At 42.5% G+C, this 24,274-nt stretch overlaps 1 protein-coding gene across 7 annotated transcripts in view; it reads left to right on the top strand.

Moving 5' to 3' along the window:
- The window catches only part of ank1a (ankyrin 1, erythrocytic a), a 98,456-nt gene that overhangs the window by 23,940 nt on the left and 50,242 nt on the right, over positions 1-24,274 (top strand). For 4 of the 7 annotated variants that reach the window (XM_034596860.1, XM_034596861.1, XM_034596863.1 and 1 more), the window contains exon 2: positions 21,278-21,370. The exons of the other annotated variants lie outside the window; for them this stretch is intronic. In XM_034596860.1, the coding sequence (XP_034452751.1) occupies positions 21,278-21,370 (93 nt within the window). The remainder of the gene's footprint in view (positions 1-21,277; positions 21,371-24,274) is intronic. 7 annotated transcript variants of the gene reach the window in all.

Here is a 24,274-nt window from a genome sequence, read left to right on the forward strand (position 1 = left end):
CGCAGGATTTACTAGCTATAGCTTAGAGGATAGTGGTGTCACCCAGCCTTTAATTGGCTGACCCCAGAGATTTTTCTCGATGCGGAGCCAGGTGCCCAACCCCTTCCTCCCTCTCCCTTTCCCTCTCCCTGCGTACATTCCTCCATTCGTCCGATAATCAATTCTGCTGCTTTAATATAGACCAGAACTCCTACCCGACCCCCCCCCCCCCCCTCTCTTGCTGCCGCAGTTACTTGCAGCACATTGCAACACTGCAAGATCATGCCTTCAATTCTTAACACCTCCCTCGTTTCTCTCTCAGCACCAAACGTTATGGATCCACATTTAGCGAGCGAAAGAGCGAGAGAGAGAAACTAGAGAGATTAAATGAGCAACAGAGAGAGACAGGAGGGGGGGGGATGGAGCGTCAGTCATTTTTACTGTTCCACAAGCCCAATGTTTTCATTTGGCAGGGAAAGAAAACAAAATGGGAGTTCTGAGGAGTTAGATATGAAATCATCAACTTCCACCTTTTGTAAAAACATCTTTTGATGAATGTAACAGATATTTGTCCAGATACTGTTTCAGCTGCATTTCCACCCCCTCCCCTCCACATTATATCAGTTTCGATCGAAGAGGAGGGGGTCGGTCCTTGAGGACTGGGGCGGTATTGGCTCAGGATGTACAGTATGAGAATCCACATGTATGCAGCAGCTTCACAAGGTCAACCCTACCTAGCACTCCATCACATGTAAGCACACATGTATGTAGAGTGGGCACACACACACATCTCACTCAGCCAGTCCTTAGTCAGCACAGTGCTGCTCTGTGGGAGAGTTGGATGTCGCCACCTAGTGTTGACATAGAGGATCTTTAACACTGACATCATCTCGTTTACTCTCTCGTGTGTGTCCTCTCTCCCACAGTCAGATTCTCCGCTAATAATATTAGTCTCTATATATAATGTCGTCTTTTTACTTACAGAAACATTCATACGAGTGTGTGTGTGTGTGTGTGTGAGTGATACACACGACCCTGACCCTGCGTAGCACCTGACAGCTGTCCCAGCACCAGCTCTAATTATCTCCCCTCAAAAACACTGTCCTTTAACTGTTGCCTATACACAAACGGTATATATGCCCACACACCCTTATTTGATTTCCTGTATGACCACATGCTGCACTAAAAATCCATTTGAAGCTCATTTACATTAGGTCACCACATTTGAGCGCTGCGTCCTCTTTTAGAACAATCTTTTTCCAATCCAGTTTGTTCAGAGGGATCGTAGACAGATTGACAGTTTCAGAAAGATCCCCTGGTAAATTATTCATTTTTATTGACGGCCGGAGTTGGATCCTTTTTGCATTTGGCCGTGTTCATCATGTCCTCATCTGTTTTTCTGCTCTTTTTCCAACTCTTGCATAAAGTAGCACCTCCTCCACCTCCTCCCTTCGCTCCTGCCGCCACTCTCCTTTACACCGCTGCCTCCCTACAGAGACTAAGTGACGGAGAATAGATAGTAGAGCTAGAGGCGGTGCGGGACAGATAGTCTGCTGGTAATGAAGAAAATGTTTGTCAGAGCATAGAGCACAGTGACTTTGGCCTCTGCAGCCCCGTAGGCACAGACCATTACACACACACACACACACACACACACACACACACACACACACACACACACACACACACACACACACACACACACACACACACACACACACACACACACACACACACACACACACACACACACACACACACACACACACACACACTGGTGGAACGCTTCTGCATCTGACATAAATAGACGTGTGTTTGTGTTCAATCAATTAATGTAATTTGGATAAGATTTAATGGATGAAGATATCTGCATATTAGAATAGGCTTCAGTGATCTGAACATGGTGTCACATCTTCTGTTCTTACCCCTCGACTAGTGAGGAAATACCTTTTTTTCTTAAAATTTTAAGAATGAATTTAAAGCAAATCAAGATTCTTTGAGTTGCAGACAAAAGAGGACTTTAAAAGACATCACTCTTGTGTCTGAGATTGATGAAGATAATCAGGATATTAATAGATGATAAATCATTAGTTGCAGCCTTAAACATGTTGATGTTCTGTTAAATGCTCTGTCTCAATCATCTTTCTGTATCCATGGAGAAAATATCACTGATGTTTTATACTTTACAGCCTTATGGGCATTTCTTCCCTTCAACCATGTAAATTTTCTTTAGCGGAATAAAACCCATATTATAAAATGTAAAACATCATCATCCACGCTCAGATCACACACACAATCTCTTCTGTCTCTTCAAGCAAACAGGATTGTAGGGGATCAGTTTCTACCTGGTCAGGAGGCAACTAAAGCAACTTTCCTTGAAAAATGTTTCCCATCATTCATCAGTTTTCCTGCGCTACATCCTCTCAACGTCAATCCGTTTCAGTCCTTTTTGCATTATTCTTGCTTCCTGCTGAGTCGGTGAAACTGAATACACTTAAACACTTAACTCACAGTTTTTATTTCCACCTATCTGTGAGCCCTCATGCTCACTTAGTCCATCTTCAATTCTTCACGTCATCTTCATCAGGATTAACTAAACCATATTTAACAGGAGCTGTGTGTATCATGATTTTAATGTAAGTTACATGCAGAGTTGGGTGATGTAATCGTATAAACAATCTTTATTGCATACAGTCCACAACACCAGTAAATGTTTGAAAGGTTTATTTTGCAGCTTTCACCTCTCGTACAATTTGAACTTATTGTTTGAATGTAAACACATTTATTTCATCTAGTTGTGCACGTTATCATTCCAGGGAACATTCTACTAATATGGTTTCTTTGTTATTCATTTTTTTCAGGGTTATTTCTGTGTTTCACTTGCCTGGTTTTACACACTTGTGGTTGTTATGTAATATGCTCAGAATATCCTGATACTGAGCAGAGGTGCATGTGTGAGTGAGACATTTTGGCACGTTCGACCAGCAGCATTCTGTTGAGTGAAAATCTTCCTTATTTCATCCAACAGATTTAATCCACTCTGTTAGTTTAGATGTGTCCTGTTGAGTCGTCTGCTGCAGCCATAAAACAAGTTTAAACATTTACGGCCTCATTGCCCCTCGTCACCTGTGTCAGCAAACTGAAACTGATGTGGATGCAAAATTGAGAGTAAGAAAAACATTTTACTGTCAGTATTAGTTGTACGAATTGGAAGAAGCATTCATGTCTTGGGTATCCAGACATGTGTTTCCCTGAACCGGAATATTATAGAGAAATGCTTAAAAGCTGGGATGAGCGAGGATGAGAGTGGAACAGTAGAAGTTGGAAAGAGTAAGTAGAGGAATGTGATGTCAAAACAAAAATGTCCTCTGAGAGACTGGTAACAATCAGTCTTTACTCTTGCATGTCTCTAAAAATGGTGTTTAAAACAGGTAAATATCAGAATGAATGTATTTCTTTCCTTTAAAGATGGATTGTTTGATAGATGCCTGATGAGGTGGTCTTGGCTCCCTCTGCTGGTCAGAGCAGGGTGTGATCTCATCTGTATTTGACTTGACTGGGACTTCGCTGACAGCACAGCATGATGCAGTCAGCGGGTTGACAGTTGGTGCAAAGGTCATCCACAGACACGGTCCTCGAGAGAGTCGGAGGGGAGAGGACAGGAAATGTAGAGGACAGAGCTTCACACTGCCTTCACAGGGAGCTGCTTGTGTTGTGTAGTGCTGTTTTGTGTGGGATGCCTGGAGGACTCCGTCTTTCTCCGACACACAGTCGCACAGTGCCCCAGATAGCAGCCGAGTGTGCAGTACACACACAGGCTGTGTTCACACCCGCCTCTCCCTGTGATCTAGTGCAGCAATTCAACACTGTTCTGCAATACTGTTACGCAGAGTCATCAATTATTCATTAAGGATATCTGCACTTGTTCAGTCATCGCCTTCATAGACCGAGAGATGGAATTCAGGGGTGACGAGGTTAAAAAAACTGATTTCGTTTTGCCAAAACCTCAATGAAACAGTGTATGTAGCCCATTACTCTTAAAAAAAGAATTCTGATCGTACTGTTATCCTAATGAAACACTTAGAGGGTGGGCAGATAGATGATGGTGCAACATATAATGATTTATTTGTCATGTGGGAAACATCTGTCGGGCCAATGAAGCATGGACATCTCTGCGCCTGCCTCATAAAACCAACAAATAGCTCCATCATCTCTGCGTAGATAACATGGGTCAGGGGTGATTCTCAAGCTGGCTGCTTGTTAGAGGACACAATTCAACAAAGTCATCGAGCAGATCTTTGAGGAGCAACAGGAATTTGCAGGTTCATTAGCTCCTAATAAGTGGAGGAACATTTGGGCCAGGAGGGGGACGACCTTACAGGAGACGGGAGGACGATGGACGAGGGAACCCCCCCTCTGCAGAGGCAAGGTCCTGTCATGACCCTCTGCGCAGCTCATGAATATGGACACGTGGCTGATCTATGGTGCAGGGAAAGAGGGACTGTCAGTGGAGGAGGAGATTTAGACATATTTCATGGATTGATGCTGCCACTGAGGGCAGCGGAGGATACAGGTGCACAGAGACACAAATAAACGCTGAGTGTTTGTGAGTGTGCGTGCCCGCTTGGATGAACATCTGTAATTGCTGTCTGCAGAGGCTGATTTTAGTGTAGAGCTTAAAACAGTGTGTTCAGTGATGTGTGTGTACTGTCAGAGTGGAGACACAGATTGGTGGAGGCAGGTCTGGCACGGTGTGGTCCACAGCACTGCAGGGTCATGAATGATTTAATGGCACAAGAGGTGAGCGCCGTCCTCCAGCTCTCAAGATGCAGAGGCATTTATGTGCCGCAGAACAGATTCATTTTCATGACCGAGCCAACCGTTGTATCGATACTCTGAATAAATTTCTATCAGTTATATTTATGATGATATGTGTTCAGCTGGGCTCCGCACGCTGTGCTGTTGCTGCAGTTTATCAAGTTCACTCCTACAGTCTTGTGTCGATGTTATTCTCGCTCATTTTTGGTTGAAACTTATGTAAGTTACAAAAAACGTGGCGGAGGAGGATCTGCAGGCACACAATCTTAAGTAGTATGTTACAGAAATACTCCTCGTATCAATATTTTCCTACAGTACAAACCACACACACACACACAGTATCATTCTCACATGATAAGAATATTATATTACCCTGAGCTTATGTTGTAGGTAATACGACCCCAACATGGACCATTATGGTCATGTTACTTATGGACTGCAGCCAGTGAGCGTGTTCATATACATTCATGGACACGGCTTTGTTCATGTGAAAAGGTCACGCGTGACATCAATTCAGCCTCTTAGTCCGTTTAGTAAAAGTGTTGATGCTATTGTTCACTCACTGAAAGGTTAGAGGTTAAAACATCTCTTCACCTCCTTCTTTCTACTCTCATTTTCCAATTCTTTAGATCTTTTGGCTTTTCCTCTTTCCGGTTCAGTTTTACTGTGATATAAGTTTGAAAGGTCATTGCAAACATTTAACCAAATGCAGATCTAAATGTTGCAAAGAGATTAACCCCCCCCCACACACTAAATATTTACAATCTCCAAGTGAGGCATGTAGATAGAAACTGAATTACGACACTACCTGCTAATAGATCATGTCCGTTTGTAGTTTAGTCCAATTTTCATCCCTTTCTGGTTTACTAGATGGAAAAAAGATAACTCATCTGTAGAATTTGAGTTTCCAGATATTCTGTATTTTAGATAGTCCAAAATCAACAGTTAGTCTCTACTGAATGAAGGCTTCAGTCTCACAAAATGATTCACTAATAAAGAAAGTAATGGCAAATAAAATAGTTTTCTTAAAGAGCTGGGAAATGGTTGCATTTGTTTATTGACACATTAGATGCTCCTCCGGCAGCAGGAGAGTGAATGTGAGATGGTCTCAGAATAAACTACAGTGCCCACGTGCATGATAATGAAGGAGGATGTCACGGAGTGAAACAGCGTATTATTTGTGGTTTTAATAAAACAATGGAGCTTGGACGAATAACTGCATTATGCTTTGGCCACACACACACACACACACACACACACACACACACACACACACACACACACACACACACACACACACACACTTGTTAGTGTAATCAATCAATTGTTACTTTTGCCTGTTTGATGAGATCAGCTGGAAAACCCCCGCAAAAATATAAAGAAAATGACAGACTTGACCTTTTAAGTTGGATTTTTACATTCGATATATTTTTGCATGTACTGTATAAAGAGGTTGGTTTGTGGTGAGCTGGGACAGTGTGTAACCTGAAACCGAAAACGGAGGTATTGAAACGTGAAGAGCACCTGTGAGAGAGAACACATGTCCAGCATCACTGGCAGAAGGACGAGTGTGGCAGAGATTAATAACACAGCATGGCGGAGTGGCCATTTGAATAAGAGAATGAAATAAACAGAGAGAGGGATGATGGCACTGAAGTGGGCTCAGGACGGTGGGGATGCAGCTCTGCACTTTTTTTTTGGCTCTTCATCCCTTTGTTATGCTCCATTTACTCAAAATGGGAGCCAATGTGCTGTCTGAGGTTGAACCTATTTTGAGGCATTGCTTCTGGTTATAGACTTTGTTTTCTTACATGCTGATAAAGCCGTTTCTCTGAGGCGGTTCTATACATTCAGCACTCTTCAAGCCGTGTGTGTGTCCCCTTGTCCTTTGTGGTAAGAATAGAGCAGTCAATACTTTACACAATGGGTTGTCCTTCATGTTGTTGGACTGTTGAAACACTGTACAGTAAGGGGGAGAGTTTGTTAAATTCATCTTAACTTTTATGGCTGTGCGGCATTATGTTTTCAGGTTTTCCGTCCATCCGTCTGATTCTTGTGAACACAGTATTTCAAGAACTCCTTGAGGGAATTGTTCACTTGATATCAAGAATGAACTGAATCGATTTTAGTGGCTGAAGGTTAAAGGTCAAGGTGTCCTATGTTCTTGTGAATGTGACACATCAGGAACACCGATCTGGCAAAGACATTCACTTGGCCTCAAGGATGTTTTGAATTGAATTGGTCAAAGGTCAAGGTCACTGTGGCCTCACAGAGCTTTTGTGTTTGCCTGAGTGTGTTATCTTAAGAACGCCATTAAGAGAGAATTCTTTCAAATTTGGCAAAAACCTTCTCTTAGCCTCATGGATCAACAGATTGGAATTTGGGTGGTCAAAGATTATGATAACTCAAATCTGCCTGAAGGGAATATCTTCAAATATTGACCAGTGGTCATTTAGAACTGATTAGATTTCAGATATCAAAGGTCACAATGACTTTACATGAGTCTGGAAGAAAATGTACATTGACTGAAAAAGCACTGGTCTATGGAGGCGTACAACTGTAGGGCTGTAATTATAGTTTTAGTGAATTGTAACATGTCGACTCTGCTGGAGAAATTATAGTGTTACTTTCATTCAGTAGTTTTATTGAGTGGGACTCTCCTGCTTTGATTATCACACTAAAGTGATGTTTGAGTTGTTCCACTGTGCTTTAATCAGAGCAGAGAAACGACTGAGCAGATCCTTGATATGTCCGTCCCTCTCACTTCAATCCAAAATATTTGTTCTTTTGCTCACCTCTCTCTGGTGATAATTTATTCAGATTCTTTTCCCACACATTGTCCCTCCCAGAACAAACATGTTCCTTCAGCAGGACCAACAGTGTGTCACCTTTTCACTTTCTGCTTTTTCTCCCTCTTGACCCGCTCACCGTGCACAGCTTCAGATACAATGTTCGCTCTCATCACATCCAAACCTTTCCGCTCTCTCCACTCCTCTCTCTTTTGTGCTTCTTTTCTCTGTTCCTCTCCGGCTCTCTACTTTCATACAACGCTCACATTTTTGTACTCTCCCCTGCTTTTGATTTCTCTTAGTCCTTGAACTGACCCCGAGCCTCTCCATGTGCGCGTCTTTGTTTGTTCTCGGCTTTGACAACCCCCTTGAGCCACTCTCTCCCAAATCCCAGCTCGAGTGCTCTCTTCCTGTTTCTGAGGGCTTTGCCAAGGGTTAGGGACTTGTCTGTGGTTGGTATGTGTCTCTCTCGGAAAGGAGGAGGGGGGCTGTGCTTGCATTGTGAGAACAGGAGTGTGTTTTTCTCAGGCCACAGGTGTGCAGCAGTGGGGAGGTGTTATTGTATGTGTCTCCTCTTGTTTGAATGATGTGAGAGGAAAGTTAATTTAGATGTTGAGTGATATTGGGGGGGGGTTAAGGGTTTGGAGGATTTATCCCAAATGGTCACTACAGAGATAAAGCAATCAGCAGGTCAACGCGGAATGTTCATAAACTGCACGACACAGTTTTCTGGAACATTTTTTCCACCTAGACTTCCCTCTCAGCTTCCAGCTCCGGGGTCATTAAATGGGTGCTCTTCATTTTTTGTGGAAGTAAACTTGCTCAAAAGGGCAAAAACAGCCTATTCTTTTTTTGTCAGTTCATTTTTCATCATTAGGGTTCACCAGCCTACTTTTAGAGCCCATTCACATGTAGAGCCAGCACGATGTCTTACTTCTGGATATTATAAAGTCACTAAAACTTATTTTCCTTGCTTCTGTGTAGGTGTGTGTACATAGTATGTTGTCATTATAACCTGTGTTTAACGAACTATAGATCTCACTTAATTACCACATCAGTCTGATTTATGATCCTTTTTAAAGAAAAAGTCATCCCAACAAGTCATGCATGAATCGTAGGACTATCAAGTCTCTGTGGCCGTTGTGCTTCCTTTTCAGGTGTAGAGCTGAAAGGATTCATCCATTAATGCCTTAGTCAACTGACATTTTCTTTAATTAGCAATTACTGCTCTGGGCTGCCCTGTGCTACTGTGGTTAGCACTGTTGCCTCACAGCAAACAGGTTACTGGTTCTAACCATCGATGGGATCCTGAAATCCAGAGGGGCTGCATGTGAGAACACAAATATCTGAGTCACTTGTTCCAGACATTCTCTAGTGTTTTTCCTTCAAGCCCTGAGTAAAATGTTTAGAACATGAGGAATTCACAGCGACTGAGTGTGTTGATTTCTAACACTCCATGGACAAAACAAAAATAATACAAATATCTCAGGACGTAGAAGAGGTGTCACATGTGGATAAGAAACAATGCTGATGTTGATGTGCTGCCTCCTGCTCACTCTACCCAGAAGCTACCTCTCACCTGAATGCTCCGGACATTTTCCTGTTGTTGTGAACACGCTGCAAAGGCAAAGTCAGAAGAAAGTCCGGACCCAGACATTTTCTGGAGTTCATGGCTGAAAAATGGTTCTGGAGATATAATTGCGACCTGTCGAGGATGTACCCCACCTCTTGATGGATGGATGACATAGTTTTGGCTTCTCAGTGGTGATAATATGCTGCTTTTCTTTGTTCTTTCTGAAAATAATCAGAATGTGCTTGGGTCTGGACCCAAAACAAACGAATGTCACACGAATGTCCCTATTTTCACTATTGTATGATTAATCTCTGACTTAAAGATTAAGTGTTAAAGTAAGAAATCAATGAGCACATTAATCGATGATGGAAATAAGTGTTCTGATTAAGGTTGCTGCCAATAGCAGGATTTACAGATGACATACTGTAGTGATGCAGACGTTATTATTACAGGTTTCAACTGCAGCGTGTTCCAGATGAGCACTATGGGGATTCACCTCATCATCTCATCTCTGCACTTTGTTCATCTTGTTTCATCTTGTTTCATCTGCTGTTAGTTGTGGTTGATGTCATTACATCTTCTGTATCAGTGGGTCCTCCTTCATCTCTCTCTCCACACTGCAGTGGCTGTCACTCATCGGTGCTTCCCGCTAAGCAGAGAGCAAAAAGGGGGGGAGGAAGGGACCTAGGGATTCGAGATGGAAATTTCAGAGAGGAGAGATGGAGGACAAGAATTGAAAGGGGGGGGGGGGGGATGTCAATGTCTATGGGGAGGTGAGGAAAGCTCCATGAAAGCGGCTTGACTGTCCACCAACTGAATGAGCCCATGCTGCCGATAAGGACGATGAAAGGAATAATGATGGCAGTGGGGGTGCCAGAGTGGGGTGCTATTTTTAGATGCATTCAGCTTGGCTGCTTTGTATGACTGTGCATGAGAGAGTAAACCTCTCTTTACTTAGACCCCTCTATGTGTGTTTGTGTGTGTAGGTCATATGTGCAGGCATGTGCAGCGGTGAATTAATGCAAGGTGTATGTAAAGGCATGGCCGGGGTGTGTGTGTGTGTGTGTGTGTGTGAGAGAGAGAGAGAGAGAACGTGTTCACAAACGTGTTCGTGAACGTGTTTATCTTAGCTGCCGTCCTGTAGTGCACATGGGTATAGGTTTAAGCCACGTGCCGTTAGTGCTGACTACAGAATAAGGGAAGAGCTGCAGTAAGGAACTCAATGTGCCCTCTTCATGAACGTGCAGAAAATGGCTTTTGAACAACACTGTGTGTGTGTGTTGCCTCCTAAGGACCTTCTCCAGCATAAACACTAAGACTGGTCCTAAAAGTAATTTCTGAGTGCCTGGTTAATATTAGTGGTGAGATGTGAATAGTGACTATAGTTTAAGGTCATGGTTAAGACTAGGGATAAGGTTTACTTTAGGCTGTTCACAATGAATGGAAGTCAACGAAAGTCCTAATAAGGATAGTTGTGCAAACCTTTGTGTGTGAGATTGAGTGTCAGTGCTGTGTTTGTCAATACTGCGGACAAGTGAAAGAGGGGTGTATTGGCTTGTAATGGCTGTGTGTGTGTGTGTGTGTGTGTGTGTGTCAGTGTGTCAGTGCTGTGTGTCAATACTGTGGTTAAGTGAAAAAGATGGGTAATGGTGAATGTGTAAATGTAAAAATGTCTGGCCTTTAAAATGTAAACTTATTGCAAATGTCGTCACAGCTGTGTTATTGTCTGGTCTATAAAAGGTGGCACAGTAAAGATGTGGAGGCAGTCCACAGTTTTCATATTTACATCCTCTCTCACACTGCACAGTGTGACAAACTGATAAAACATGTATGTGTGCTTTTTTTTTGTAAAGTAATCTCGTCGCACTACAGCACATTTGCATATCCATATAGTGTGTATACTCCGACACACACACACACACACACACACACATACACACATACATACATACAAATCTTTACCATTGGCAACAGTACTTCAGCCTCACTGAAACCAAGCCAGGGCTGGATGGGGGAGTCTCTTGGGGACTGAGTCAGCAACAACAGGAGGGAAGGAATCAAGGAATCAATCTGAACATCAGCGACAGCAGATTTTACGCCTTTCCTGGCCTCTGCTATAAATAGCACTTTATATGTGTTTTCTTAATAGTCTGCTGCCATCTTTCGTCCTCAATACTTTCTGATAACAATCATATCCAGATTCTGTATTTATTCAGGTAAGTCATCAGCTTACTTTGAATCCAGTGTAGCTCTAGTAAGTAAAAAGCAAACACTGAGGTAAACACTGACACTTTGTGAAGGTTCAACATTGCTAAATAAAAATACTTCATTATCTTGCAAATTAGCAAATCAGAAGGCAACTACAGTGCAAACGTTAATTACTTCACACCACCATGCCTGTACATTTAAGATCTTCAGATGTAATTTCCTCTGCTCATCATCGTTTCTCAGAGCAGGTGTCGTGGCCTTTCTCTGCCTAAAGAAATAAATGTGCGATGGGACAGCCTCTCTCCTCCCCGTCGCACCCTCACAGCTCACTGGCTGCTGTCTTCACCTCCAGAGAATATTACCCTTCAGTTTCAATATCTCTGCTATGAATCTAATCAAGGATCAAGGCGTTTTCTCTTAATAGCTGTGCAGCAGCCATTTATTTTATTGCCCATCCACATAATGGCACTGCAGTGTGAACGGTCACGGGGCTGCCTCTTAAAAATTCCACGCTAATTGGGTTAGGGTTCACTTCAGGTACATTAACTCCAACGCTCATACACATCACGGTATGTTTTTTATTTATATGAATATTGTTGTGATGCGTCAGTGTTGGTTGCAGCTGAAGAGCTTACGTGTGAAAATAAAACAGATATGTGGGTGTGGAGTCAGAAAGACCTCTGTAGCCACTGTCGCCATGGTAATAACTTAATATGATCTGCCTGATGTACGTTCAATAATATGTGATCATTTGGTGATTTTGTGCCAGCTAGTATTAGAAGTTGTAATCAGTCTATGGTGTCTCATTTAAATAGTTTCCTGACATCATAGTAAAATAGAGGTATACTACGATATGGATCCTACGTCTGTGCTTGTGACGTTATTACAGCCATCAAGGCTACTCACTGCATACTCTTTACAAATCTGACACAAGGGTTTTACAGGAAATTCAGTAGCTAATTTGACAAGAAGAATATATTTGAATTTCCCCCCAACCCGTCCAATGTCCTCCATTTTGTTGCAAAATACCATTTCTGACTTACTTTGCTGGTCAAGAGGGCTTGAAATAATATGTCAAGCTGACAGTGGGCGCCTTCTACTGGATCGTGGATCACACTACGTATTAACCCGACGTGTGTGTGTGTGTGTGTGTGCACGTGCTTGTGCTTGAGCGTTTAAATAACTGCATACAGGTGAGATTGGAGGACCAATTTCCTACCACAGCATATATAGGGCTTTAATGGGCACTACATGTAGCAGTGAGAGAGGTGGCATCAGTCTTTCTGTCCCATGGGAGCTGGAGAACGTGAGGATGCAGCTCTGATGGATGACCACCAGACCCTGCAGCGCTGTTCTGCCAACTGCTGAGCACAGACACACACACTGTATACAGTTGTGCACACATGAACATTACACTCATACATACTAGAGTAATACTAGTAATAATAAATGAAACCTTACAATCATGTACTGTGATACAGGATCACAGAAATGTGACATCCCAACCTACTGCCATTGCTGCAGCCTGTTGAACTCATTACTTAATGGGGTTAAAGTAATTAACACTATAACACATGTTAACCACAAAATTATGAATATAAGCAGAGTTTGGCAGTAAATATTCTATGTTGTATACTGCGGTAATAAGCGACTTTAATTAGCTCGAGGTCGCTCTCTTTTTTTAACCGTTGCATTTTATAGAAAAATAAATGTAAATTTGTACAATCTCCACCAGATGTGTTTGTCTCGCGTTTGTCAGAATAATTTCTTATACCTCTGAATACATGCAGACCTTTTGTACCGACATGCATTGTTTGAAGGCTTATTTTTTACAGGTCTAATGTTAAGCAGCGACACTACATGTTGCGTTTTTGTTTCCAAAGCAGACGATGACCTCAGGCTTTTCTATGTCAAAACAATTACTTGTATCACTTCTGAACGTCTAATCTTATTGGCGTTCGGTTTTGAGACATGATGCTCTGCGGCTAGACTACACACTGCATGCTGATTACCAGTGGGCAGCAATATATTTTGTCCAGAGCTATGATAGCGGTGCCCTGGTTTAAAGACCTAGATGTATTGTCTACGCTGATATTTGCAGCACAGCAGCTGTTCCTGTTGGTTTAGTCCTGGCATGGCTCTTTGGCTACACTTATTAAAGCATGTAACGTTCATGCTACACTTGGCAGGGTCGATGGCTGGACTGGTTGGTGGCTCTGTCGTGGGTGTTGACGTGAGTGTGGGTAATCCACCGGCTGCTCTGTTATGCCCGTGCACAGCTCAGGGCTGGCCCCATACAAAGGAGCAGACCTGAAAAGCACCATAATGAGGCAGGGGCTGAAAGAAAAGGCATGTCTCTTTCCATTTCTCTGAGCGAAAAGAAAAGAGCAACATAAAAGAATAGGAGACAAGAAAGAAAGATGAAAATAAGCCTCTCAAATCCAGGTTCTTGGCTGTGCTGTCTCTTTGAGTTTATCTTTTTTTCATGCATGTGTTTTATTATGGTAATGCAATGTTGGATAAAAATAGTCTGGTGTGGAAGAGCAACGCTTTTCAATGGAAAAAGGAGAAAAACAGGAGGGAGGGGCAGGGGCTACAGCTAAATGTCATTGATAAAACACATAAAGAAATTTCAACTGGCTCCCCTCTCCCTTATACTGTTCATTTATATGCCGTCTCTTTCTTTTCATCTCGTCTTTATTATACAGAGCTTTACTCCAAACGTTACACGTCCTAGGGGTTCTCAAAAAACATTGTTCGCTCCATGTTGTGTTATAGTTAAACGTCACAGAGCTCCAACTACAGTAAACACTGAAATTTCATTGTTGCAGTTTCAATTAATCAAAAGAAATCCCTTTGTTGGTTTGTCTCAGTTTCATCTCATCGACTGGTCTTTTTTAATCAAGGCTAACCGATAATGACTTGTGATTACTTACAGTAACTTTGCTGCAGCCATATAAACAAGAAGTGCACCTCTGTCAGTAGAAACTCGTACCCAGCCTCTGAAAAGCTTCTTGAGTTGAAACACGCTCCTCAACAAACCTTCGCTATCCTCTGAGGAAAAACAAAGAAAGCTGCAAACAGAGCTGAGGATCAGAAGAGGTTGTGCTTTGTCTGCACTGCAGTGAACATCAAAGTGGGGTGTCCTCTGTGCGCCGTGATGTTAATCTTTCTGCTTTAATGACCTCTGACCTCCACAGACTCTGAGCACAATATGGGAACAGGGGGAATAGGGAAGGGATTGAGTACAGTTCAATCCATTGACCCCTGTGTAATCTATTGTTGTTGAAATACAGGAGATTGTAACTTGTGGTTTTGTTAAGCAAATATCCTGTTGAGGGTCGACATGCTCTCCACTTTTCTAATGAGCTCTTTGTCTTTTTTGTTCGGAAGTTAATTTGACTCGTCTGACTTTGTGTGCATTAGTCTTTTCCATGTTGTTTCTCTTATCACAAATGCAAATGAACTTACGAAAGTGAGCGAGAGGAATGAGTTAGGTTTAATAGAGGAATTTAAAGAGATTTGGTGAAGTCTAATGGTCTAAAATCATGGTGCATCTTTTTAATACAAAATTACATGGCTGGAAAACTGAAAACTTGAAATGGAACAGAGGTCTAAATCACAAGACCCTAAATATACAAAATAAATGTAAATCATACCTGGATTTTGCTTAAACCTGCATTAAGAGGGTTTTCTGCCTCTTGCAAAGCAGCAGACACAATATTTTAACAGTTTAAAGCTTATATGATGAATGTGATAGCAAGTGTGCTTAACATCCCAACAGATCTGAAGCAACTTTATCATTATAATCGAGTTATGCATGTGCATGTCCACTTGACAAATGGTCTCTACCAACTCCTGAGTGCAAATATCTGGCTCTTTAGCTGCCAAATGCTACATTATGTGTTCACATGCTTGTTGCTAACTGGGTCCTGCTGCTGTTTGGAGCTGGGAAATAGGCGTACCTTGTGTTATAAGAGGTTTTGGACTGAATACAGCTTCCTGATGTGGCTAAAACACAGTGAGAGAAGTAAGAGTGAATCGAAATGTGAAAATCGTGTGGCAGAAAACCAAAAACACAATCAGCTGAATGTTGCGCTAACCTTCCATAGGGCAGTGAGGAATTAAAGTCGTGTGGGTTTGTCACTATAACCTTATTGTGATGTGATACACATCCTTTTTTAATATGTATTTCAGAGTTTTCATAGAGTGAATGAGTGGAGAATGCAAAGTGTTCTTGTAAAGGATGGAGAGCGTGGTTGCACGTGCTCCCACAGAGTGACTGTGAACCCAGATGGGGAGTTGGACAGATAAAGGAAGACAAACGGAGGCTGTAGAGGTGATAGGTGGAGGTGGCTGCACCGTCCTTCTCTTTCATCCCAGCTGGCGGCTCCACCTGTGCCACCTCTACTCTGCTGACGGAGCTCAGGCTGGTTGCTCCTGGGCACCGAGCTGGCAGCTCTCTGCCATGTATTATTATACAGGCTGTGATCTCCTCATCTCCGCTCTGTTGTCTCTTTACTCTCCTTGTCTATATGTGCACTTAGTTACACCTGCTTGCTTACATGTAAAACCTGCCAACCAATTTCTTGTGTTGGGTTATGGGATTTCTCTGTAATCATTATCAGCATTCATACGTGTATTGTTCAAGTGTCAATATGACAATAGTATTGAATGAAATAATTGACAATACAGCACACACAAGACAGTACACACTTACTGATTTACTGTTACACAATACACCAGACAACCTTTCAATCAACAAAAATGAACAATTGATTATTGATTTTTAAATTGAATCAATGATACAGTTTGATAGTAAAGGAATTTTACAAAAATACATAAATACTGCATTTAACATATAATAGGAGAAGGGCTAATAGAATTTTCTTTATTTCTCAGTTGAGTAGTAGCTATAGTCCTCGCACATGTAAATACTCCAGAATACAGTTCTATACCTGTTTAACCTCCATGATTCCTGTTTAACTCATCGAACTCCATGCTGGAGTTGCTTTTGACATTTCTTTTTTCCATCACTCTCACATTCAGTGAACGTCTCCTGTTCACGTTGAAATCGGAACTGCAGACCAGATAAATCAGGTGTGATCTGAAGAAGCGTTCTCTCTGTGCCCTGGCACCTTAGTGAAGTTTCTATCTTGCCGTGTTTTTTTCCCCCCCCTCTCTCAGGAGTTGAATAATTTAGTAGAGGTCCATTTAGTTTATATACTGTGTCAGCCTTTCACAAAGTATAGCCAGGCATTGGCCTAGTTTGAGTCATGACATCAGAGCTTCATTACTTGATGTTTGTGCTGCACTTGATGATTATGGACAGGGAGCTGGAGGGAGACGTGGATGCAGTGCAGGACTAAAATACACTGGACTGATTGAGAGAGGTGCTTGGTTGTTAATGCTGCAGTCATTTGTGTATCGCGGCTCCTCGGTTCCTTATTGTTTCTCACAGAGCGAGTGTGAGTTATGCAGACAGTGCAGGTCCATTGGTCCCTCCCTGTGGAGCACTTACTCTAATGAAAGCTCTGTGCACAACGCTTCTCAGTTTAGTGAAACCCAGTCGCTCAACCAATTATATATTGGTGTTCCACAAATAATAATGATGATAATCATAATGTCAATAACACAGACAACCTATGGGCCATTTTTAAATGGATGATCAATAAGCATTAACTATCAAATTGAGTATTAATTCAGGCCACTGGGATTTGTCATTTTCTTTCTGTCCTCACAAAATGTTTTACAGGTTCGTATTTCTCTTCCTTAATGTTCAGGATTTAAGGATCACGCTAAAACATACTTAAAATGTATGTGACTGAAACATGAAATTACTGGTTTTACATCTGCTTGGTAGAGGATCATGTTATGTATCTTACGGTGGGTGTATAGCCTCTGTGCCATCAGTAGCCGGAGCCATTATGGTTTGACTCTCTGTCCTATTACTGTGATAGTTTCTTCAAATTTGTTACAAACGTTAAGTTGGACTCAGAAATGAACTGATTAGATTTTGGTGGTCAATGGTCAAAGATCGCTATGACCTCACAAACCACATTTTAAACCTTGTGAACACAATATCCAAGGGACACCTCCATGGATTCCTTTCAAAGTAGGAACAAACATTCTCATGGTCTCATCGTTACATTTAAAGGTCAAACGTTAAGGTCACGGTGACCTCATTTGAGTCTGGAAGAAAACATGTAGACTAAACTGCACTGGTTGACGGAGGCATACAACAACAGGGCGGTAATTGTAGTTGAGTCTTGCCATGTGATGTGATATATTATTAGCCTGGCATCTTGCAGTTGATCACTGATGAGCAAACATGTCTGATTAACTGTTGCTGTTTACAAACATCTGCTTGATGGTGGCACTATAACAAGCACCTGTATGCATTGTGTAGTGAATAAACACTTGTCTCTTAATGGGTAACTGAGGGACGGCTAATTAATGCGGACACGTGTTTTTATGGTGTTGTATTGTTTTTTCAGGGGCTGATTATTGTGTTGACTGTAACCGTCTGTGATGAGCCGGCTTTGAATACACCTACAAACCTGTTGTAGATGTAACACACTGTCTTTGTCGTGACTGATCAAGAAAAATAAAGTGTTTGTTTATAAACAGCATTACACATAAACAACTGAACAGATATGATATCCATGAAATTGTTGTGGAGAAGGAAGGAACGACCCATTGACTTTTAGTGCAGATCTGGATCTAGGGGTTCATTCATATTTCTAGGGGCTAATTCAACATTTTTGTTGATTTCACAGATAATAATTAATGGATCTAATATTTGAGTGTTTGCAGTTCGGTGCAGATCCTAAGGGTTGTGTTGGGCCTTGGTGGAGGTATATGTGCTCTACTGAGTTCCATTCTAGTGTGATAAAACGTTCTATGGTTTCATCCAGTAAAACCACTTTATTGAGTTCCAGTACTTTTGTGATTGTAACTTTCTTACTCTGATCATTTTCTCTGGTCCCCTTGAAGTCATCGTGCATAGAACAAATGATGCTTGTGACAAATAAAGCGTCATGAAATTGCAATGTGACGTTTCACCAGTGCCACTTTCTCAGTGGGTTACTCTTTGACCATTCCTTTCTCTCTCCCAGTCCCCCTACTTTCACATTCCTTGACTTCTTCTCTCTTTCGCCTCCTGTCCTCACTCCTCTCCACCTGACACTGTGAAGGATAATCTGCAAATGTGGCGCGATAACGGCCTCCAAAGTGGCCCTATACTCCGGAGGCCATCGGGAAGGTTTAAAAGCCCATAAAGCAAGCAGGGACAAAATGAGGTGGCGTTTTTTTCCCTTTCTGCTGTACATGACTCATACTGGTTGTCTCGTGCTTGTCTTGGAGTTTGATGTAGAGTGTGCCTGGATGCCAAGAGTCTGCTGGTTAGTTGTCCAGAGAGGTCGGGTGTTATCCTTTTATCCCTCTAATCTACAGCGTAACCATTCGAGTTCCCTCGGCTTCTCTGTTCACTGCCCAGAGGCTCCAACAGGCTCCACACAACATGGCCTGTTAACCCTTATCAGCACCTCTCTGCCTTACCCTGCTCCTACCCCTCCTCCTCCTCCACCAACTCTTCATCCCTCTCTCCCTGTCATCACTAGCCGTCTGCTACTTAATCCAATTATTCTTTTAAGCTGACACGCTCTGTAACTCACCACAAACTCTTTTGGGATTGACGCTGCTGTGCATCATGCGCACACACACACACACACACACACACACACACACACACACACACACACACACACACACACACACACACACACACACACACACATACATTCCTCACACACAGCCACATGCACAGACAGTATTACTACAAATAGCTCTCACAGATAAAGGTCGTGCAAAGTGCAAATTTATGCTTAGAAAGTTTAAAAAAGGATCACATGCAATACAGTGCTTTCTGGTTCTGCATTTAGTCGCCCCCTTCTGCTTGTGTTATCTATTTTCGGGCGTCCTAACAGAGGCTTCGGCCTCTGCTGTCACCAACAAATTCACTCTACCCTTGAGGTGACTCGTTCTCTTTCTGTGTGTTGCCCTCCAATTCCCTGCAATGTGTTCACCATCAAATGCATTTGTCTTTGCCGACACACACCGCCGGACCCACAAGCCCCTTCTCCCTCTTTGTGTGTGATCCTGTGTCTCTGTCCTTCTGGGGATCAGATGTGTTGAAAAATGAGGAAAATCTCATGATCTGTTCCTCACCTCGTTGAAATCATTTTTCAGGTTAGGCTTTAGGATTACGTGTGAAATTAACACTTTTATTTGGTTTACATTAGGATACAGTTTAAAGGAGCCAATATATGTGGTTGGACTGTATGTCGTTATTCATCAGCTGACCCTAAGGTTGGGTACGCAGTAGCTTTGTAATATCCATACTCTCTACTGATGTTCTGTGTAAAAGAAGCCGATCTGCAGTTTTCTCCTTCCCTCCTTCCCTCATGTGCTAAATGGTCCTTCAGTGTGAAATAAATGTTGTTCTGCAGTGTGAACGTTTGACAGCCCGCATCGCTGCATCTTAAAAATATAACACGAGAGCGGAAATTGATGGCGTAAAGTAATAGTAAATAGTGCAGTCGTGGCCATGACAGGGTAATTAATCCTGTGATGCTGTGATTTTTTTTATTTTTTACCCCTGTGCAAATTCTGACACGTATTTCTGCCGCAGCGGGGCAGCGAGTGTCACGAAAAGGAGCTGTGTTTGGTCGTTTTTCGGTGCTGACACAACAACAGTCAAAGAGTAACAGATGGTTGTGTGTGTGTATGCACACTCGTGTGTGTTCAGGATGACTGGGACCAGAGTTGGCTGCTGTGTATATATTTTATCTGAATCTCAGCTGGGGGAGTCGAAGCAGACTTGATCTGCCTGTCTGTCTGTCTGTCTGTCTGTGTATCTGTCTGGAGGGTGACATCTGTGTGTTGTGTTGTCTGTGATTCGCTGATCTGGGGAAAAAATACGTGTACACTGGTTATTTTCTGGTGCTCACAGACTTTTGTTGTCCTTTTTTTATTGTTCCAACAAGTCCTGCTGCCTTTCGTGCCTTTTGTATATTCATCACTGTCCATCTGTACACTGTATATGTTATGAGGAAAATTGCTACGTTTCTTTGCAATGAAACTCTTCTGAATACAGAAGCACATACATCGGTTCTCAATTTCTCCCTGTCAGAGGTCAGATGTGGCCTCGCTGTATGTTTTTCTTCTGTCTGTGTTATTGACTTAAAGATGTGATTGTGTCGTGTGTATTGTACTGCACACATGTGGTTTGCACATTTCAGTTGTGGGTAAGTACACTACACAGTGTGTCCGGATGCCACTCGCACCGACGCGACATGAAGGACTCCATCCACTAGGTCGCGGCTCTCCACAGAGACACGGCTGATTCATCCGTGAGCCACAAACCATCCACACCTCCAACAGATCTTCCTCCATCACCATCAGTGTGGCGCCGCCCGGCGATCCCCACTGTATGCGTGATGCTCTCGTGTCTCATGCCCCACCATTGCTCCCACACTCATGCCACTCATCCTAACCCGACCCGTTTCCTGCAGAGAGAGAGTTTATTTCTCGGGGAGGGTGGGAAGGAGGGAGGGAGGGGGTTGTTAAAGCAGGGTGGGACGGGACAGGGTGGGATGGGATGGCTCCTCTTCCTCCTCTCCTTCCCTCTTCCACCTTGTTTTCTACCTATTTCTCTAAAATAATGTGTACCCTGTTCCTCTTTGAACCTTCTCATTTCCTTGCCATTGTTTTCTGTTTGTCCTCTTTCTTTCCTGCCCCACCACTCCTCACGCTCTTTCTCTCTCTCTCTCTGTGCTGTCTCTCCATCCCTCTGTCTCTCACTGTTGCGATTAACCGGGCTCTGTCTTTATGTCGTATGTCCTTTTAGGCCCACGCCGTGCATCGCTGGCTAATCGATCAGGACAGTAGTGTGAGCTCTGAGATGCCGGATGGCCAAGGAGTATGGCACTTTGATGATGAAGTAAATATCTGCAACACGTATATCTGGCTTTTCCTATTTCTATATATCTATATGTATATATATATATATCTTATGTATTTATGACCATCCTGTACCTGTCACTTACAGTTTGTGTTACTGTTGTTGCTCTGCTGTTGTTGTTTTTTATCTTTATCTCTCTTGTTTTCGTTGTGTGTTGCTTATGGTATCGTAGTTCTGGTTCCTTTGACTTTCTAGTGTTGCTGTTGTGCTGTGAGCTGACTCAGTCAGGTGTCGTGGGATCAGGCTGGAGCTTTTTCTTTGTTCCTGTCCCTGCTCGATGTATCGTACTAACGTGCTGATTTTAATTTCTTCATTTGGTGGATTATTTTTTGTTTTGCGTACCACACATTTCTATATGACATGAGTGTGTATCTGTATCTATATTCACATCTATATCGGTGTCTGTGATTTTCTCTGAACTTAATGTTGACAAGCAGCATATTACACGGCAAGAGTCCACGGGCAAAATATAGCTTTGATGTAATTTCCATAGACGCGAGTTTCAAGTTTCAAGTACGTTTGCGTTTTTCCTGCTTCACCAAGTATTTCTTGCAACACAGGTTCATAGTAGTGATAATATACAATACTAATAGTAGTTGTACAAGTATTTTTCCTGTGGGTTCTTCAGATTTATAGAATATGCTTGTGTCACGTGTACCACTGTGTTCGTGTTTAGGACAAAATCAAGGTGTGTGAGTGTTTGAGAAAGTGATTGAAAGTGAAACTGTGTGAGAAGTGTGTGTGTGTGTGTGTTGGATTGGTTCTGGTGGGACCTCTATATTATCGGTGTGTTTGTGTGCATGCTCTCTCTCCGTCCTTGCATGGCTTTACCACAAAATATGATTTAAGTGTCCGTCTGTGTTGTGTCTGTGCTTCAGTCTGTTTGTGTGTGGATTTCCTGTGGAGTGCTCTACATGTTGTGGTTCTGCCTCGTCTTTGCCCGACCCTTTTGAAGTGTGCAGTGTTGTGTATTGTGGCCGTTTTGTGTATTTGCCGTGTATGTCAGTGTTTGTCTTGTTCTGTGCCTGTGTTTCCTCTGGTGTTATCAGTTGAAACAGTCTGGGATACGTTTGCCAAAGGTTTTATTGCACCTCTATCTAACAGATGATCTTGAATCCAGTGTTGCTCGATGGAGGGGAGATCATCTAAGCTGCAATACAGCTGCTGGGAAACTTATTCCAGACGACCCGAGCCCCTGATGATATCCTCCCCTCAGATCCTAGCTCTCCCTTTGCGCTCATGTTAAATTCCTCAACCTACTCTCCCGATCTCCATATTGCTCCCAATCACTCCGGAGCATCATTGGGTTAACCTCTGGTAAAATATTTCAAAGAGGAAAAGAACACATGACTTTAAAAAGATGGGTTGAACACTAAATGAATAGAACACATAGAAGGCAAGTGGATAAGTACGTAAACCGCCATTGGCCACACACAACAATATGGAGGACCGTCTTTCCCTCAGTGATGCTCATGACGCTGTGTGCATTGGGCAATTGTATTCTTTTGTTCTGAATTTTCTTTTCCCTTTTGGATGAATGGATGAAAGATATTTTAATTTCTTTATTAGTCAGGAATTTAAACATAATCCTGTTATAACTGCAGAACCAGTCTAGGAAACGTCCATGGAGGTCAGCAAGAAGGTCGTAGATAGAGTAAGGTGATCCTGTGTCATTTTAGGAAGGAAATATGGCGATCGCTGGGCGGGAGCAGAGACGCACACTTTGCATGTGTCCAGAGACAGAGGGGGGAAAAGTGGTGCAGTGATAGATCGTCCTGAAGAGCCCGATCCCCCTCACTGGCCCTGAGCCAACACAGCAGTGGAAAACAACAGCAGTATAATCCAGATCCGACAACAGGGTGTCTGCTTCTCTAACTAGCGTTTACTAGAGACTGACACTGAATCCTAATCCCTCTCAACCTTATCATGCACTGCCCCAGTGCTGCCGTCTAACAGTTCATTATAAGGTTTTCATTTTAACTAGTCTAACAGAAAACGTTGTACTCTCTACGTTATTTAAATCTGAGAATGCAGCAAAATTGAAAAAAACTAGGTACACAAAGCCAACAAACATGAAAGGTCAAATGATCAGACAGTTTGTAAACAAGCTAACAGAGTAGCCTGATAATCTAAACATCTTAAAGATGGGGTTGGCGGGTTGTATCTGAAACACTTGTTTATCTTATCTGTTGAAATCCTCTTCACATACTGATAGCCATCAATAAATGGTTGTATAGAAAAAATAAATATCTGGTGTCTCTGGCCCTTGCAGGACAAGGGTATTCTAACGTCAGAGGGGCATACATCACTATAGCTAAGACGCTAGCCAGAAGTTAACTAGTCAAGGTAAAAGGCGTCTTCTAGCAGTTGCCAGGCAGTGCACATTCACATGTTTTGGGGGCCTAGCTTCGACGACAGGGCCGATGGGAGGAGGTGGGATGAATCGATTAGAGTTTCAAAAGTGTAGCCTGCCCTTGCTAGTTTTTCAGGGATTACCAACCCTTTCTTTAAAACGGAAGTAAAGCCATAGATTACAGTGCTCGTAGTGCCGCTAAACAGCAAAACTGTATTTACAACTCACAACTAAAGCATTTACCATAAATCGGGGGGGAACCAGTTGGAAGTTGGCTGTATGCTTGGATTAATAAACAAAGCCGCGTGCAGTGCCACTGGTGAAGCTTAAACTCCACTTTGTTCTAGTGCTCAACCACAGAAAATATCCCCCATTAACTTTCATTTCCAAGATTATACCTGTAAAGCTAGTGACGAGTGAAAACTAAATGTGAGCAATAACTAGTCAACAAATGTTTGTGTTCTGAATTTTTAAACCATAAATGTATAATCTATTGTAAACAATTATGTTTTTAACAGACACTTTAGGTA

Source organism: Hippoglossus hippoglossus, chromosome 9, assembly GCF_009819705.1.
Source record: "Hippoglossus hippoglossus isolate fHipHip1 chromosome 9, fHipHip1.pri, whole genome shotgun sequence".
In the NCBI taxonomy this organism is placed as follows: Eukaryota; Metazoa; Chordata; class Actinopteri; order Pleuronectiformes; family Pleuronectidae; genus Hippoglossus; species Hippoglossus hippoglossus.